The sequence below is a fragment of the Borostomias antarcticus genome, assembly GCF_949987555.1.
Source record: "Borostomias antarcticus genome assembly, chromosome: 24".
Classification (NCBI taxonomy): domain Eukaryota; kingdom Metazoa; phylum Chordata; class Actinopteri; order Stomiiformes; family Stomiidae; genus Borostomias; species Borostomias antarcticus.
Window position 1 is genome coordinate 12,876,911 of NC_140257.1, and position 18,644 is coordinate 12,895,554.

At 44.2% G+C, this 18,644-nt stretch overlaps 2 protein-coding genes across 2 annotated transcripts; one reads left to right on the forward strand and one right to left on the reverse strand.

The window, feature by feature from the left end:
- Positions 1 to 325: 325 nt before the first annotated feature.
- cpdp (CPD photolyase) lies at positions 326 to 3,574 on the forward strand (the record flags this gene model as incomplete). The annotated part of the gene is made up of 9 exons (XM_084458271.1): positions 326 to 578; positions 676 to 824; positions 1,220 to 1,402; positions 1,618 to 1,776; positions 1,903 to 2,101; positions 2,365 to 2,517; positions 2,638 to 2,759; positions 3,042 to 3,201; positions 3,426 to 3,574. 9 exons carry the CDS (start codon positions 326 to 328, stop codon positions 3,572 to 3,574), a joined length of 1,527 nt encoding a protein of 508 aa, XP_084314397.1.
- Positions 3,575 to 10,505: 6,931 nt separating this feature from the next.
- Positions 10,506 to 12,083, reverse strand: LOC311325555 (neuromedin-U receptor 1-like; the record flags this gene model as incomplete). Its single annotated transcript, XM_084458272.1, has 2 exons — positions 10,506 to 10,948; positions 11,174 to 12,083. The coding sequence occupies 2 exons, from the start codon at positions 12,081 to 12,083 to the stop codon at positions 10,506 to 10,508; spliced, it is 1,353 nt and encodes a 450-aa protein (XP_084314398.1).
- Between the last annotated feature and the right edge of the window lie 6,561 nt (positions 12,084 to 18,644).

Genomic DNA, 18,644 nt, shown 5'->3' on the forward strand with positions numbered 1-18,644 from the left:
TATATAATCCAATCATTAGGGTTATATTGTGGAAAAATCAAGAAAATAGGGTTAGAAGTAATCAATCAATCAACCTCCGACCACATTTAATACTAATTAATACAATTCAGTTTACATACCGGATAAAGTAAGAGATCCAACACAAGGGAAGGTAAAACAATACAAGTATAAGAAATTACTAATAGGCTACCTTGCTTTCTTCCCATCTACCCAGTTTTTGTTACTAATTTCAGCATCAAGACATAGCTCGAGGTTTGTGACTCAGCAGAGGCAGTTATTCTGCAAACTTTCAACTAAACCATCCAGCAGCACCCAAATTAACATCATGCAAGCGGAAAAACGCAAGGCTGCATCTGCCAACATGGCTAAGGCTAAGCAGAAGAAGTTGATTGCCATGAAGGAAGGGGAGAGAGAACGAGCAGAGGGCTGGCTGCAGGGCCAGGTAGTGGAGCAACGGCGGGAGAAAAAGGACTTGAAGTTCAACGAGAAGCGCTTACGTTTTTTATCCCAAACTAAGAAGACGAAGCAAGGCTCAGACGGGGTGCTCTACTGGATGTCCCGAGACCAGAGAGTCCAAGGTGATCTCACACTTTGATTCTCAACCTCATTTGCAAAAGTGGCTTCAGACCTTTTCTGTTATGCATTCTCACCGGTTTGTGTTTGTTTCTCTGCTAGATAACTGGGCATTGATCTATGCTCAGCAGCTGGCTTTGGCTGAGCAGCTTCCCCTGCACATCTGTTTCTGTCTGGAGGTACCAGAGTCAGAAGTGGCCACCATCCGACATTATGGCTTCATGTTGAGGGGACTGGAAGAAGTGGCAAAGGTAGTATAGAGGGCCAAGCTCTGGGATCTGTTTTATGTTCCCCAAACCTTTATCTTTCAAAGCAAATTGTCAAACGCTGTAGCTCAGTTGGTAGAGCGGGTCGTTCAGTGATCGAAGGGTCAGTGGTTCGAATCCCAGCTCCGACTGTCCACATGTCGAAGTGTCCTTGAGCAAGACACTGAACCCCAAATTGCTCCCAATGAGCAGGCTAGCACCTTGCATGGCAGCTACCGCCATTGGTGTGTGAATGTGTGTGTGAAAGGGTGAATGAGAGGCCATTGTAAAGCGCTTTGAGTGCCGCTAAAGTGGAAAAGCGCTATATAAGTGCAGTCCATTTACCATTGAATAGATGAGTTCTATTCACCTGCTTCCGTTTCGGCCCCCTTCTCTGACAGGAGTGCAGCACCCTCGATATCCAGTTCCATCTGCTCCATGGCTCTGCTGGGGAGGTGCTGCCAGGGTTTGTGGCTGACCACAGTCTGGGTGCTGTGGTCACTGACTTCTCCCCTCTTAGGACACCCCTGCAGTGGTTGGATGATGTCACGAAGAGGCTTCCAGATGACATCCCCATCATACAGGTACCAAAACACCTGGGAATGTTTTCAAATGCTATACAGTTTCTTAATCTACTTTGTTTTTTTTAACTAGTGCCTCCGTTTCAAAACATAGTCTCCCGCTGATCTCGGCCCTGTCCGTTGCTGTCTTTATTCAATTTACAGTTCTTTTGTTGTTATTTCAGGCTCCTAGTCTCTGTCTCATGTCCGATATCTCCCACGGTCACTCACTACTACAGGTTGATGCCCATAATGTGGTGCCCTGCTGGGTGGCGTCCAACAAGCTGGAGTACGCCGCCCGAACGATCAGAGGGAAAATAACTAAGCTTCTGCCCGAGTTCCTCACAGAGATTCCTCCAGTGGAACAACACCCTCACGCGGCTGTTAGAAGCGCCAAGGTGAGCTTTATTGCGTACACCCATCTGATCTCCCAGTCCTGTTGACTTTCATATTAGTTTTAGCTTTTTTAATAAGCAGTGTCCTTATCTCTTCTCATGTCCACCACTTTTTTGTTTACCTGCCAGCCAGTGGACTGGGCGGAGACCGTGGCCTCCCTTCAGGTGGACAGAACCGTAGAGGAAGTGGAATGGGCCAAGCCTGGGGCCGCAGCGGGCATGGGCATGCTGGAATCCTTCATCGACCTCCGCCTCAAACACTTTGCCACCCATCGTAACGACCCGAACTGTGACGCCCTCAGCCAGCTCTCCCCCTGGATACGTTTTGGTCAGTGAGGCGGGCACCACCAAGCAGCTTGCTCACTTAACCCTGGTCAACCAGTGTCTCAGTCCAGTCCGTCTTTTTTGTGTGTGTGCTTTTCCCGCTGACTCTCTCGCCCTCCCTCTCTCCCTCCCTCCATCTCTCTTTCTCTTAACCTGCCTCCTCCATATCTCCCTCTCACTTCCTCCTCGCCCCCCGTCCCCCTCTCTCTCTCTCTCTCTCTCTCTCTCTCTCTCCCCTCACCCTTCCTCCCTCCCTCCTGTCTACAGGCCACCTGTCAGCCCAGCGGGTGGCGCTGCAGGTCCAGCGCAGCGGGAGGAACGCTGCTCAGTCTGTCTCCTCCTTCACCGAGGAGCTGGTGGTGCGCAGGGAGCTGACCGACAACTTCTGCTTCTACAACAAGAACTACGACAGCGTTAAGGGTGAGACGGCACCACTTCAACTAGTCGGCACCAGTCAACAATCGACTGGGCTGAAATAGATGTGAGATTAAGCTGCTTGAATGGATCAATTAATTTGTTGATGCTTTTTACATGATCCAGGTGCCAATGAGTGGGCTCAGAAGACCTTGAAAGATCATGCTAAAGATCCCAGGGTGTACCTTTATACCCGGGAGCAGCTGGAGAAAGCCATGACCCACGACAAGCTTTGGAATGCTGCACAGGTAACCAGTTGACCTCCGCCTGACCTCAACTCTTAGACCATGTCGCCTCAAGACTTTACCGTGTCCCAACAAAGCAAAGCCAACAGATATGGAGGGATCTATTCAGCACTATAAGACCATCACGTATATACATATAATGAGCACATATTGCAGAGCATCTGTATCAGATAAGATAGATATGTACTTTAATAATCCCTGTGGGAGGAAATTCGGGCGTTTCAGCAGTTCACTTTATGCTGCAGTGTTAAAGTAGTCGTCCACATCATTCTGACCATTCTCCAGTACCAGGTGGTCACAGAGGGGAAGATGCATGGTTTCATGAGGATGTACTGGGCCAAGAAGATCCTGGAATGGACCTCCTCACCAGAGGAGGCGCTCGCCATCGCTCTTTACCTCAACGACCGCTACGAGTTGGACGGCCAAGACCCCAATGGATTTGTGGGTAAGCAATATGCAATATTTGTGTCTGGGTCTGTCATGGAGTTCAAAAGATCAGTGCCAGTCTCTCAGAAGTTCCAAAGCGTGTGTCAGTCATCAGGTTGTGAATTGAGAGGCTGGTTTTGTGCAGTCCAGAGACGGTCAGTGCTGCTTGGTATTTGACAACGCCAACGGTGCCACTCGACACACGCTAATGCTAGCTTTCCCTGTCATCCTCCCTCTCTGCAGGCTGCATGTGGTCCATATGTGGGACCCATGACCAGGGCTGGAAGGAGAGATCCATATTTGGGAAAATCCGTTACATGAACTACGCCGGCTGCAAACGCAAGTTTGACGTGGAGCAGTTTGAGAGGAGGTACTGTCCCAAGAACCTGTAAGACAGGGAGAAAACCGGAGGGATGAGTATAGGGTGTACTGCTGGAATGTTCACTACAGATACCAGCACACCCAACTGTTTTATCGGTGGTTTCTAAGCTACAGCCATATGCTGCTCTTCTCGATTTGTTCATCTCAGAAATAAGTCTAATGTTATGTGCTGGATCTCATTTGAATGTACATTTGTTTACAGTCAACGCAAAGGTTTTTTATTTTTAAAAAGTGTAACTACTACCTGTAGTATTCTGTTCTTTTGTCAGTGCTCTGTTGTTCCCCTGCAGTTGTATTTAAATACATTTTTCTAAACTCTGATGTGTAATACTGATATAAAAATAGGATGCTAATATTTTTATATTTTTATTTATCAGATTACAATAATGGTATATGCCAGTTTTTCATGGTGTACTCTAATCTCTCCTCAAACCATTCAGGGACAGGAAGAATAATAATTGTGGCTTTATTCCCAAAGCCATGTGTTTTGTATAACAACCACAAATTTGCAATAGCTGCGAACCACATACATGTATGTACAATTTTTGTGGACCAACAGACCAGCTACTGTACGTAACCAACCGTTCATGGATACTATATTGTTTTTATATTCATTAAAAAAAGACAAAGATGTTTTGCTGTTTTTCCATTTGTGTATATGAAATTTCCCCATAGCGATAATTATGTTTACTATGTTGGACACATTTCTTGGGAGATATACTCCATATACTGTAAATCATAATCTGAGACCCCGGAGGACAACACCCCAAGAAGACCGGTTCCTCACCCTTGCTTCACTGAGGAACCGTAGGCTTTCTTCCAGAGATTTACAGGCAAGATTTGCGCAAAGGTCCCACAGACAGATCTCTGATCAGAGGGTGAGGAGCAGACTGCACATGGCCAGTTTTCATGCTTATAAGGCAAGGCCAGGCAAGTTTATTTATATAGCACATTTCAGCCACAGGGCAATTCAAGGTGCTTTACATGAGACATTAAAAGCATTAAAACAAAAAGCAAGACATTATAGACATTTAAAACAAAAGGCAGGACAAATTAAAAGCATTAAAACAAAAAGCAAGTCATTATAGATTATATAAGGCTTCCAGGAAGCCTGCAATGACTGAGTGTCATGAGTGTCTGAGTTACTTCCCAGCCCTCACTTCCCACCCCCCAGCCCAGGTGGATTCCTGTTTTGTCGACAGAGAAGGTTGGTGGCGAGGACCGGGTGAGCGAAGACAATCAAGGGCGCTTATTTCTGCAAACATAAGATAGTATAGATGCACAATATTATGTTTACGCAAGGAATGAGAGGCCAGCTCTAACAACATACAGTCTGTTAAATTCCTTCAACTGAGGTCTAATATGATAAGGCGTTCAACTAAGATCTAATAATACAGAATTCCCATTACAATGGCCAGGGACTTTTCCTCTGCTGCAAAGAAGAGGTGAATCATTGCAAAATTATATTACATATCAGGGGCCTCATTACAGAAAAATATGTTAACTGTTTGTTCTATCTTAACCTAGGTTTCAAAGATAGAAAAAATCATCTCTTCCTGTTACATGAGCAATTCCTAAACTGATGGCTGTATTTTATCCTCAGACCTATCTTATTTTAATTTAGGAAATCCTAACTCTTACTGTAAATTCACTTGTCCTGTCATGCCTGTATGTTTAAAATGTAATACCGTTCCTTGACACAGCCATCAACAGCTCTCACTTCACTAGGATGGCTGGCTATGGATATGCAATGTTTCCTCTATAATTGTAACGAGAACTCCAGCCAGGCCAAAAATAAATATTAGTTTTAATGCCAAAAGCTGTAGGTGAACGGTGAGTTGCCTAATGAAAACAGAGAAGGAGGTTGTCAAGATGAAGGATCAGAGGACCAGAGTCATGCAGGAGACAAAAATAGAACACGGAACATAACAGAAGATGATTTCCATATATGGACGTTAGTTCTGAGGCACTCATGCAGGCAAGCATCTTCTGTTATGTTTAACGTTTCGGTCATAGACCTTCGTCATACAAACAAGACAACAGAACAAGTTTGTCTGACGAAGGTCTATGACCGAAACGTTACCTATCACTTATTAAATCTTTGCAAGTTTAGACAGTGTGGGTTTCCTTTTTTCTACTTTGGATGTGTCCCTCTCCTACGCACCTGCCTTTGAACCAGATGTGCGAAGTATTTCCTTGTTCTGATATAATGAGGTGTTGACAGCATCAGATGAACCACTTCACTATTGCTTAATGAGCAACATGGTGCTCCATAAGTATGGAGAGGGAAATATATAGTGTTGTTGTTGCTGTTAGCTAATCCATGTTTTGTTTTTTTGGCGTGTTACTTTGTGTTGAATAAATTGTCAGGAGTATCGGTTGTTTCTATTGAACATTGGCAGTGGCACTGAGAAGTGTAAACTGTAAAACCTCCGGTCTGGGAACTCCAGTAAGTGCATCATATGTAGTGACAGTTTCTGGCTTTGCCCATGGGCAAAGGTAAACTGAAATAAATCTCTAGCTTTGCTTACTCTTAAGACTAACAAACCACTGCCCATGGAACCAGCCCGACAAAGACAAAGAGAGTGTACGGAATTATTGGAAATAACTTCCTCTGCAGTGGGTGAATTAGTCATTTTAGCACCATGAGCAAAACTTTATGGAAACCAGAATAATGCAATGACAGCATAATTCAGATTTGCCTTAGGGATAAAAAGGGGTCTCTGGGGAATTTAAGTCACTGCTGGGTCTCAAATAAATTGGAATTGATTGGAGGACTATTATCATACCTTGAAACTTGTTCTAAAACAAGCAGGAATATACCTCACACATGTCACTATATGAGAATGTGACATTGGCTTAGTACAGTATGCTATTGACATAGAGATATGTGAAATGAATAGTCCTGACCACACACTGGTTGGTATAGCTTTGTACACTTTCCGATCATCTTCATCATCATCATCATCATCACCACCATAGTCATCATCATCATTATCATCACGTATGGTCCCACTGTGATTATTATCTGTACATATCTGTAATCACTTATCTGTAATGTCCCAGGGTGTTGAAGTCGGGTCACAGAATGGGAGTTAATGGCAGTTATCTACCGTTGTGTCCCTAAGCACACCTAGCTGAGAGAGGGAGGGACTCATTACCCGTTCATTCCACATTCAGAGACTCGTTACAGTGGGGCAGCTGTGGCTCGGGAGGTAGAGCAGGTCGTTCTCCTGTCCGCATGTCCATGTAATTTTATTTTTTATAGCACCATTCATGCAAATCAATGTAGCACATAGTGCTTTACATAAAAGGAGAGGATAAAAACATAAATCATATAAACTTAGTGAGAACAGATTTAAAAGAAACTATACAAGTATTACAATTTAGAAGATAGTGTAAAATAGAATAAAACTATTAAAATAGTGCAAATTAAGAACATTAAGATATTAAAACGTGGTAAAAGAAATGTCTCGCATAAAAATTACCACGGTCTCAGACATTCTCAGGTCCTCTGGAAGGGTATTCCAAAGGCTGGGGACATACAAACTAAAAGTTGCCTCCCCAAGCCTCTTAGCGCTGGCTCTAGGGACCATTAAAAGCTCAGTGCCCAGGGGACCTGAGGGACCTACTGGGTGTATATTTTAAAAGCATATCTGATATGTATTTAGGTGCTTGATTGTGCACAGTAATGACTTATAGACTAATAAAAGAATCTTAAAATCTATTCTAAAACTGACAGATAACCAGTGCAGTGATTTTAAAACTGGTGTGATGTGAGCCTTCCCCTTTGTAAGAACACATGCTGCAGCATTTTGAATCAGTTCAAGTTGACTTATCGCTTTTTTTGGTTGGCCAGACAGACTTTATACAAATAAAGTTTGATTTGATTTGATTCATTCACATTCATGCACCGATAGTCTCTCTCTTTCACCTTTTTCACCAATGACCAATATTTAAATTCTGTCCTGGTTTAACTGGAGGACGTTCTGTGACATCCACACATTTATTTCAGCATTTAAGTTCATTTATCTCTTCATTCCTCCATGGAACTTTTTGCTTGGCTATGACCTTTCAATAAATCATTCAATCAATCAACATGTGAAGGCCCCACTTCCGGGGCCGTTACACTATTTGTATTTATTACTTTAAAATAATCAGCTACTGCAGAGTTAAGAGCACTTCTTAACAGTGTTGACTTAAGTGTTGACTGCCAATTTCAGCTTTGTTTAGCAGCACTGTAAAGAAAATACAGTAATGGTCATTGGTCAGAGAGGTTAAGGTCAGAGGATAGAGGTCTCAAATATAGGATACAACAGTTTTAAGACCATTTGTGATGTGTGATGCGTGGCCTCAGTTGTGAGTAAGTCCAGTAACATGTTGACTAAAGTCCATGGAATTTAGGAATTATAAATGAATATAGTCCCAGTCCTTTGAGTTGTTATTGTCCACATGCAAATTAAAATCACCAGTGATAATAATCTGATCATAGTTTATGTGGATCACAGATGGGAGTTCTGAAAAATCAACTAAAAAGGTAAAGAATTTCTTGGGTGGTCTATAGACGGTTCCTGCTAGAACTGGGGAATGGCACTTTAAAACTACAGCGTGATATTCAAATGAGGTAAAATCATCAAAGGAAATGCTCCTGCAGCTCAGAGCATCAGTTGCTATGGTGGATGTTCCTCCACCCTTTTTCTCAGTTCTGGTGAGGAACTGTAGTTGGGGGAGAGGCTTCAATCAGGGCTGCTGATCCATTTGTATCCAACCAAGTCTAGTTTATGTTCACATATAACATTTATGAGGAACGTCTTGCCAGGACCTGATATTAAGAAGTGACATTGTCATAGAATTTACTTCTGGCCTCAAGACTTCTCAGATCTCAGCTTTTTGTTCTTAAAACCTATTGATCCAGTCCCCTGCCTTTTGCTATTCTAAACACTTTAAACCTTTGTTCTCTCTCTCTCTGCTAATTCCAAACACCTCCTGAACCTCTGTCTTCCCCACTTCTTTGTTAAGACAGACACCCCTGTCATTGTATCCTCACCAGGACAGGAAGGCCTTACACCTCAACCTTCCCGTCCTGGCTCAGGCCTTTGTTCCTTTGTCTATATTCAAAGTGTACCGCGCTTTTCTTTGCATCCCTCGACCACTGTTTGATGTCCGTCACCTTATTATGACGTGTATAGATGGGTCAGCCAACCAAATGTCTGCTAGCGTCACATCCTTTTATTGAGCACATATAAGGCTGCGCCAGACGAGCTTTGGCTCACGTCTTTCTGATGAACCACTCTGTGTTTTATCTTGAGGTCCTTTTGCAATCGTATCGTTTTATTAATAAATCTGACTGAACCTTTTTGTGCGAACCTTGGCAAATCCTTTATTTTTGACTTAAGATCAAAACTTCTTCAACAACATGTTCTCTGGGTGGGGGGACTGGATCAAGCTACACTTTGTAAGAGGCACAGATATCAAATTGTCTGTGGATACTCCATTAGGTCTGTGCCAGGCTCTGTAGGCTCTTGAAAGAGAGAGACGTGTGTTAATAGGCCTACCACTAGAAACATTAGAATCACTCAAAACTGTCAGATTGGAGTTAGTTGCTTTGTTGAAAACACCACCTCCAGATCCATTTGTGTGCAAGTCAATAGGATAGGGACCTATAGGGAGATGGATCAGTAGAATTTTCAGCAAGATGCCAGCGCCTGAGGGAAGAAGCCATGTTCTCAGAGAGCAGCCTGGCCCCCAGACAGTGTGGGTGGAGACCATCACGTAACTGTAGGCTAGGCCTCTCCCAGAACAGGTCGAAGTTGGAGATGAAGGGGACTCCTATGGAAGCGACGTAGTCCAGTTGCCATGAAGCCCGAACAATCTGGACCATCTTTCAGTACCCCTTCGGTAGGGAGGGGCCCAGAGATGAGGACCAGTTTTCCAGTGTCTAGCAGGGAATTTATCAGTGCTGTAAAATCATCTTGGGCAAGACGCTGAACCCCAGATCGCCCCCAAAGAGCAGGCAAGTGCCTTGCATGGCAGCTGCTGCCACGTACATTTGAATGGGTGAATGAGAGGACATTGAAAAGCGCTTTGTCCGGTAAGATTGAAAGGCGCTATATAAGTGAAGTCCAATTTACCATTTTACAATTACCATTTACCCAGCATGCCTCAGGGTTGCCCTCATCGCTGTCACTCAACTGGACAAACTGAATAAAATGATCGCATGCAATATGCTCAAGGGCACAAAGAGAGATGCTTAAACTTGCTTGTATTCAACATTATGATTTCCATTCAACTTGATCAAATGTATTAGTAATTCTCAAGTAATCCTCAGGCTATTTTCTGATTTCGAACTGAAACAACGTGACCCATAATCTGAATTTGAAGTAGCTTGTCTGAGTTATTTTGAATTGACTGTGCTTTAATATTCTCTCAAAACAAACAAACAAATCTTTATTTGTCACATGGTGAGACACACATCACATGGTTTAGGCGTCGAAACACACACACACATTACATACAGTACGACAGTACTAGGCACTGTGCCACCTTGCCACACCTGAGCGATTTTGGGGTTCAGTGTCTTGCTCAAGGACACTATACGCAATAAACGCTTCTTTTAAAATGTTGGAATCAAATCTTTCGAATGTTGGCCAAAAAATGATTAATCGATTGATCGTTCATACCACACACTGATTAATCGACTATGAAAAAATGTGAGTTGTGCACATCCCTAGAGCCTATACATTCATTCAATAGTGTCATGCAGAAATACATTGAGAGATAACAAGCAATATACACATCTTCAGCACTGCTGAAGGTTAATCTACTGTATGTTACAAACTTAAATTACTGTTTTGCTGTTCTAATAGGATAATAATAGCCTGATAACAGCTTGATAGCACACATAGCAACACTTAATCCAATCAAAGCAATCCAATTGAGACTTTACAAGGAGGTCAGAATTGTTCCTCCATCCATCCTCTTTTGCTCCTCACATCCTTGTGTCTGTTTTTGTGCTCCTCTCATCTGAGCCGGGGCAGACTGATGTGGGGGTGTGTCCGGGGCCAGGCTCTGCCTATCGCGCGTCTTCTTGTTCAGGGTGCTGCCCGAGATCACCTGGGTTGACCTAGTATGGATGGTCGTCTGGGTCGTGTGGTGTTTACAGCAACAGGTCACCTGCCTGAACATCTCGCGGAAGCGGGTGGACATCAGGTTGTAGAGGATGGGGTTGACCGCTGAGCTGAGGTAGAAGAACACTCCGGACACGATGTGGACGCTCTCGAAGACCTGGTAGTGCTCCGCGGTCCACGTTTCATCACTGTAGCTCCACATGAGGCGGTCTATGTGGAAAGGAGCCCAGCAGATGCCAAACACAATCACCAAGACACCTATGAGACGGAGAGACAGACAGACAGACAGACAGACAGACAGACCGGCAGGTGAGAAGACAGAAAGACCCAGCGAGAGATTCCTGGTTTGGACATAACACAGGGACAAAGATGAACAGATAAATATGTAGACGGACGATACACAAAAGTCAAAGCGGTTCAGAATTAGTCCAGTCGACTGCGTGGTGTCTGATGTTCTACGTCCTACACCAAGGACTTACTTACCCAGCATCTTGGTCACCTGCCAGTGCTTTGTCCTCTGCTGCTTCAGGAGAGTTCGGCAGTAGCTGCCTAGCTCCAAGCCAGGCCCCATGTGTTCCACCTGCAGGCCCCTGTCCTGGTTCAGTTTGAGGCCGATGAGCAGGTAAAGCAGGCTAATGGTCAGCATGGGCAGCAGGAAGAACAGCAGCGTGGTCACCAGAACGATCAGGTTGTACATCCAGACGGGCTTCACAACAGCACAGATGGCCGACTCTGGGATCGCCCGGCCGAACATGGGGGTCAACAGCGTCACCCCGTGGAGGCTGGTGTTGGGTACGGCGCACAGCATGGACAAAGCCCACAGCGTGAGGATGACTCTCTTGGCGTGGGTCCGCGTTGCCACGTGTTTGACCTTGAGGGGGTGCACCACGGCGACGTAGCGTTCCACGCTAAGCGCCGTCACGTTGAGGATGGAGGCGAAGCACACCGTCTCAAACAGGAAGGTCTTGAAGTAGCAGCCGCCCTCGCCCAACAGGAAGGGGTAGTTCTGCCACATGTCGTAGAGCTCCAGGGGCATACCCATCAGCAGCACCAGCAGGTCCGACACCGCCAGGCTGAACAGGTAGAAGTTGGTGGGCGTCCACATCACCTTGTGGCGCATGATGACGGTGCAGGTCAGGGCGTTGCCCAGCACGCCCACGACAAAGATGACGAGGTAGGCGACGCAGACGGGGAGGAAGATGGAGGATCTCTGGTCTCCTCTATACTTGATCAGGTATTCACTGAGACTCAGACACAAGTCCTCCAGGTCATCTTCACTAGCATTGACCAGAGGCCAGGACACGTTGCTTCCACACAGCACCCCCTCTGGACAACCCAGCTGGCCAGGGAGGGAGTTCCATAGACCCTGAGAAGAACAGTTCAGCTGGTGCATTGCGGCTGATTGGGTGGAATTGGGGTAGGGAAGCTGATGGAAAGAATGGACAGAGAAGATGAGTTTATTGCTGACAGGACAGATAGTTAGGCTACTCACTGAACAGACACCATAGGCGCCAGACACCTACAGTGATAAACCTGACTGATATTTGCATAGAGAGAGCAGATGTGTCAGTGACTCTAAAATGAAGCTGAAACAGCCTGGCCAAATATTGCACCATACAGATATGTTAGAAACGCAAATATTGTCATGTTTACTGTTCTAGGGCTCTGGCCTAGCCTGTTAGGGCTCTAGCCTGAGATAAGAAATCGTATTTGTATTACCAGATATCAAAGAAGTATGATAAGCAATAATCCGTAGAATAGTACACAGCAGAAAATATATATACATTTATAAGGAGCTATGAAAGTTATATGAGTACATTTTTCTCACGTACTGCCCCCCTTTAGCAATTTAGAGACCCACTCAGGCACCAAGTCAGCGCAACAACAAACTACTATTTTATGTCTAGTTTAAAAAACAAACTTTATTTAATTTTTAAGTTATAAAAAAAGTTGACAATAAAGAATAAGAAATGAATAGTTAAAGCATAATGAAATAATGAATAAGGCGAGGGTCCTGTTAGTGCAGTATGCCAGTGCATGCCAACCGGCATAATCGGCATGTTTTGTGCCATCATTCTGGGACCTCAACATTTGGCTCCTTATTTGTCCAACAGGCAGGCATTGTTGGTACAAGCTTTGTTAATGGACGTTTGTTTATAAGTCCATTTGTCTGTAGTTAGACGAACGCATAAACAATAGTCATGAAAATGTACCCAGACTCCTCCCTATTCATTAATGAAAGAAAGCTCACCATCTGCAGTCAGATAAATCCTTTTGGGTATCCTGGTCTTACACAGAGGTCAAAACGGAGGAGAAAATGTTGAAGATAAATATTTTGGTTTTTTGTTTCTCTCCTGTTTTTTCTTTGGTTGTCTTGGTTTTCACCCAGATATACAGGCGGAATGTAGTCTGAGAGTAGTGTTCGAGACTCAGTGTTTTTGAATTGGAAAGCTTTTTCTCTCCCTCTCTCTCCCTCTCCAGCACTCTCTCTTCCTATATCAATCTATCACTCGTTCTCTCCCTCCCACTCTCTCTCTCCAACTCTCTCCAACACATACTCCACCTCAGTGAGTCGCCACCTCACTTTTCTTTCTCTCCACTGCTGTACAAAACAAAACACTTACACACACGCACACATACATACACACACACACACACACACACACACACACACACACACACACACACACACAGTACACACACAAACAGACACATGTACAGCACACAGACAAACACATACACACATAAACATGCGAACTGAAGCACATTGTGTGACCATCTTCACACTGACCATGGATCAATCACAGGTTGATGTTTTACCTTAAAGACCAGGATGACCTGTCTGTCTGTCTGTCTGTCTGTCTGTCTGTCTGTCTGTCTGTCTGTCTGTCTGTCTGTCTGTCTGTCTGTCTATCTATCTATCTATCTATCTATCTATCTATCTATGGCATCTAAAGGACTCTGACCATGAGAAACAAAATTCTCTGGTCTAAGGAAACCAAGATTGAACTCTTTGGCCTGAATGCCAAGCGTCATGTCTGGAGGAAACCAGGCAGCGCTCATCACCTGGCCGATACCATCCCTACAGGAAACCAGGCAGCGCTCATCACCTGGCCGATACCATCCCTACAGGAAACCAGGCAGCGCTCATCACCTGGCCAATACCATCCCTACAGGAAACCAGGCAGCACTCATCACCTGGCCGATACCATCCCTACAGGAAACCAGGCAGCGCTCATCACCTGGCCGATACCATCCCTACAGGAAACCAGGCAGCGCTCATCACCTGGCCGATACCATCCCTACAGGAAACCAGGCAGCGCTCATTACCTGGCCGATACTATCCCTACAGTGAAGCATGGTGGTGGCAGAATCATGTTGTGGGGATGTTTTTCAGTGGAACTGAAATACTGATCAGGATCGAGGGAAAGATGAGTGCAGCAACGTACAGAGATTATTGATGAAAACCTCCAGTGCTCTCTGGACCTCAGACTGGGACGAAGGTTCACCTTTCAACAGGACAACGGCCCTAAGCACACAGCTAAGATGACAAAGAAGAGGCTTCAGGACAAGTCTGTGAATGTCCTTGAGTGGCCCAGCCAGAGCCCAGACTTGAACCTGATTGAACATCTCTGGAGAGATCAGAAAATGGCTGTGCACGATGCTCCCCATCCAACCTGATGGAGCTTGAGACGATCTGCAAAGAAGGATGGGAGAAACTGCCAAAAGTAGGTGTGCAAAACTTGTAGCATCATACTCAAGAAGAGGTTGTAAGGCTGTAATTCCTGCCAAAGATGCTTCAACAAAGTATTATATAAAGGATGTGAATACATATGCACTTGATATTTGAGTGTTTTATTTTTTAATAAATTTTCACTTTGTCATTATGGGGTATTGTGTGCAGAATTTTGAGGGGAAAAAATGCAATAAGGCATAGATACAAAATGTGGAAAAAGTGAAGGGACATGAATATGTTACGGATGCACTGCAGAACTCGTCAATATATTATCTGATGAATACACTGCATGTTGTGATGAAGTCTATGAATTCATGTTGGCTGTTTTGAACCTTGCATACCAAAAGCCTGAGCATTCTGTAGGAGACAAACAGACATATCGCTGAGCTATATTTCCAGTTGATGTCTACAAAGTTCATCTTGTAGTTGAAATAAACTTCCAAAGAAGTTATGAGTTGGATGAGTGATCGTGATATGTCAGTGCCTGGTCCAGAGGTTGTGCTGCGCTAGCCTAATCAAGCCATAATTCCAAGCCGAGCCTCGACTCAATCGTGTAGGTGTAATTCAATCCTGGTTTTCCAGACTACGTCTTCCTGTCTCTCTACGCGGCACTACGGCTCCTGCATCCGACTGACTGGACGTCAGCCTCTCATCCTCCTGCAGCCTGGTCTCAGGGCGTTCTTCCGGTGAGCGTGATTGATGGAGGGAGATTGTTAATTTGTCGGGACACTGATTAACCCCCCGAAAGGTTTAGAGATAGGCATGTTTTATTGTCGTGTTTTTTGTTTGTTTTTGTGTTTTTTTAACTTTTTTTTCCCCATAAGATATTTCTTATTCATAATGCAGCATCACTAGCATCGCATCATAATAGCATTCACAGGGCCCTTTGTGAGTGGACAACCATGGATAAATCATCAATCAGGTGTGTTCTTCTTTTCCCTTCGAACAGGTGTTAAAAGGTCTGTAGCCTTCTTCAACGAGTAGCCTATGGATTAGGATTATCTTAATTTTGCCAAACCGCCATCCAAACTATATGATTCAATTCCACAGATCGCAAAACGTGTTTGTGCGTTGGCTGTAAGCCAGCGCACCTAGAAGAGCCAATGTCGTATAGTATAGCAAAGTATAGGTGTCTCAGTAATTATCCATTATATATTAGGCTATACTTTGCATGTATTTACCAGGTAAATGTTTAGTAATTGGGGGACTATGAAAGGAATGGTTACCAAAAAAATGTTCAGAGTAAGTTAATTTAGCAATAGAAATCCATAAGCCTAAAGCCAATGGGCCTAGGATATAGACAATAAACTACCGGTGGAATGGTGGTGGAGCAATAGCAGGAGCATTTCAGATTACTAGCGGACTGCTCTCCCTGACGCTAATAATCCACCAGAGGTCTGCTTGCCATTCGATGTGCAAATGGCCAGGAACCCGCCAGCGGATTTGGCCGGAGGTCCGCCAGCTCGTCCATCGGGGACCCGCTGTAGGTCCACTAGCCTTGTGTTATCTGGGTTTATCCCTTTCCTTTGTCCAGAAAAAGAAGTTGAACCAACTGCAGCAAATAGCTAACATTACAGGAATAATCAGTGTAACTGCTTTAGCCACTGATTTTCTGCTTCCCTCTGGAATATGTAGGGGTGCGACGTATGCCCACCTCCCTTGTTCTCTGTAAAGCGCATTGTGCTGCCTCTGGGTATGAGATGCACTATACAAATAAAGCTTTGATTGATTTATTGATTGACCGCAACCATTAATATTATGGAAGCTGCTGGTAGTTGTTGTGAGCTCATGAGCTAAATGGCTATCCCTTATTGTGCTGAATTAGAATTGGAAGCATTGGAACTTATGTGTCCAGGCGACAAGACCCATCTTTATTTATCAGACATTATTTCATGTCATTTCAATTCACAGCTATTTCAGTGGCATGACTAGCTTCCGTCCTACCAGTCCTGCACAGAAACAAGCCAGCCTCGCACATAAGCCAGGCTTGACCTGGCCTGGTTTCTTTATAACAGCTTTTAGGCACTGAAATTCAGTAGCGTAACCGTTCAGACAGAGGTGCTCCTCGACAGCTTAAGTGCCTCCTCTGTTTTTTTCTGCAGCAGTAGGTGTTGAGGTTGGCCAATTACCATCTCAGTATTTATATTGAACCTCATACAAATGGAAAAATAGTGTTTGTCATACTAAGTGGTTTAAAATCCAGTGAAATTCAGTGTGTTATTGACACACTATTGCAGAGGCGATAAGAGGACACTGCGTGAGTACTGTCTGTGTGTGTGTGTGTGTGTGTGTGTGTGTGTGTGTGTGTGTGTGTGTGTGTGTGTAATTGAGAGAGAGAGAGAGAGAGAGAGAGAGAGATTGTGCAGCAGAGGCCAGATGTACTCGTTCTGTGGAGGTTCTGCCGTCCTTTGTGCAGTGTCTCGTTCCCCAATGACTCCCAGAATTAAATGGAATTGAACTGAGAGAGAGAGAGAGAGAGAGAGAGAGAGAGAGAGGGAATCAAGATTCAAGATGTCTTTGTTACATGTTTGCTAATGTAGGTCTACAGTCACAGTGAGTCACAGATTCTGCTCAATAACAGAGACTCCAAAACTCGATTTACAAATTACAAATGTACAAGTTTCAAAATTACAAATGACACACACACAGTATAAAATAAAGGTAAGAAAGATAGATCCCCTGGTTATGTTCTTCAGTCAGGGAACGTATTTGTAGTGGGTCTGCAAACGAGCAGTTTAGCAGTCTTTCTATTTCTTTTTATCATTCTAGTTTCACACTTTTTCTTATGGCAGCTCATCAATGTTGAAGATGGCGTTACCTCATGGCATTACCAGGCTGGAGAAACGACATTCGTTGCTAACGGCAGTCGGTATAGGAGGCTGTGAAGAGCCCGATCCTGGAGCCACGAGTCCGGCCACAGCAGTGACATGAGAGGGCAGAGTCTGATGATTTGTATGGTTGCTGTTGTGCCTTTAGTGTCTGCACTGATGTGGCAAGCGACCACATGCACGCACACGCACACACACACACACACACACACACACACACACACACACACACACACACACACACGAAAGTCTATTGATCCAAGTCTTGAAGAATGGCATGGTCTGACCGTTCTTCCAGTCTTGATGTGTGTGTTTGATGGGGAAGGCTGATGGTGTCTAGCCCATCTAAGTGAGATGTGGGAGACATATTTGTATGACATATTTGATAGACAGCTTACTTTTTCATTCTGAGCTCAAACCCTCTCAGCGTCTCAGGCAGACAGAAAGGTTGATATTGGTTCAGTGATTTGTCAGAGTTCTTAATGGAGAGATGTGCTTTAGTCTTTCACAGTAATGTTGGTCTTTCACAGTAATGGTGGTCATCCACAGTACATCTCATTTCTGGGGCAGGACAGTCTTTATGGGATGATGCCTATCTGTGATCTATGAAAGGTGGGTATTTAGAAAAGGTGCTGATTCTTTTTGTTGTCCTCATCTCTCTGCCTTTCTCCCTGTCTCTGTGTGTCTCTTTCTCTCTCTCTCTCTCTCTCTCTCTCTCTCTCTCTCTCACACACACACACACACACACACACACACACACACACACACACACACACACACACACACACACACACCACACACACACACACACACACATACACACACACACACACTCACAGCAAGATGTTTTTCTTATTTTTTATGGAATTTAATTTAATTAAAACATTTAAATGACATTATCCCACTCTGTGTCAGCCAGCTGAACAGTGGGAGGTATTTGTCATCTTTGTAGAAGGCTCATGGTAAGGTTAGTTTGATAAAAGGGCTAAGTGGAGAAAAATGTATTGTCAAAAGGCCATTATTAGATGGTTCTCAATTTATTTTTGGGGGGCTAGTCAACCAGTGAGAGGATGGCTGACGGATCTTGAATTAACTCTAATGACAATGCCAAATACCAGCAGTTTTACAGAAGTAGCCTACAAGATGTCAAAGTATACAAGTGATTGTGTCACATACTGTAGCATCACTCACTGTGATGTATTATCTCTAACATGGAGAACAGCCTCACCTCAGAGCCTGGGAATTGTACACAGAAACTTTTTTTTTTTTTGGTTCAGAAATTTCCTTTTAAATAATCCTCCCAGTCACACGTTTCATACTTTTGTATATTGTATGTCCAATAAAGCTAAGAGAGGAATTTTCCACTCAGACAGGGAAGACCTCTCACCAG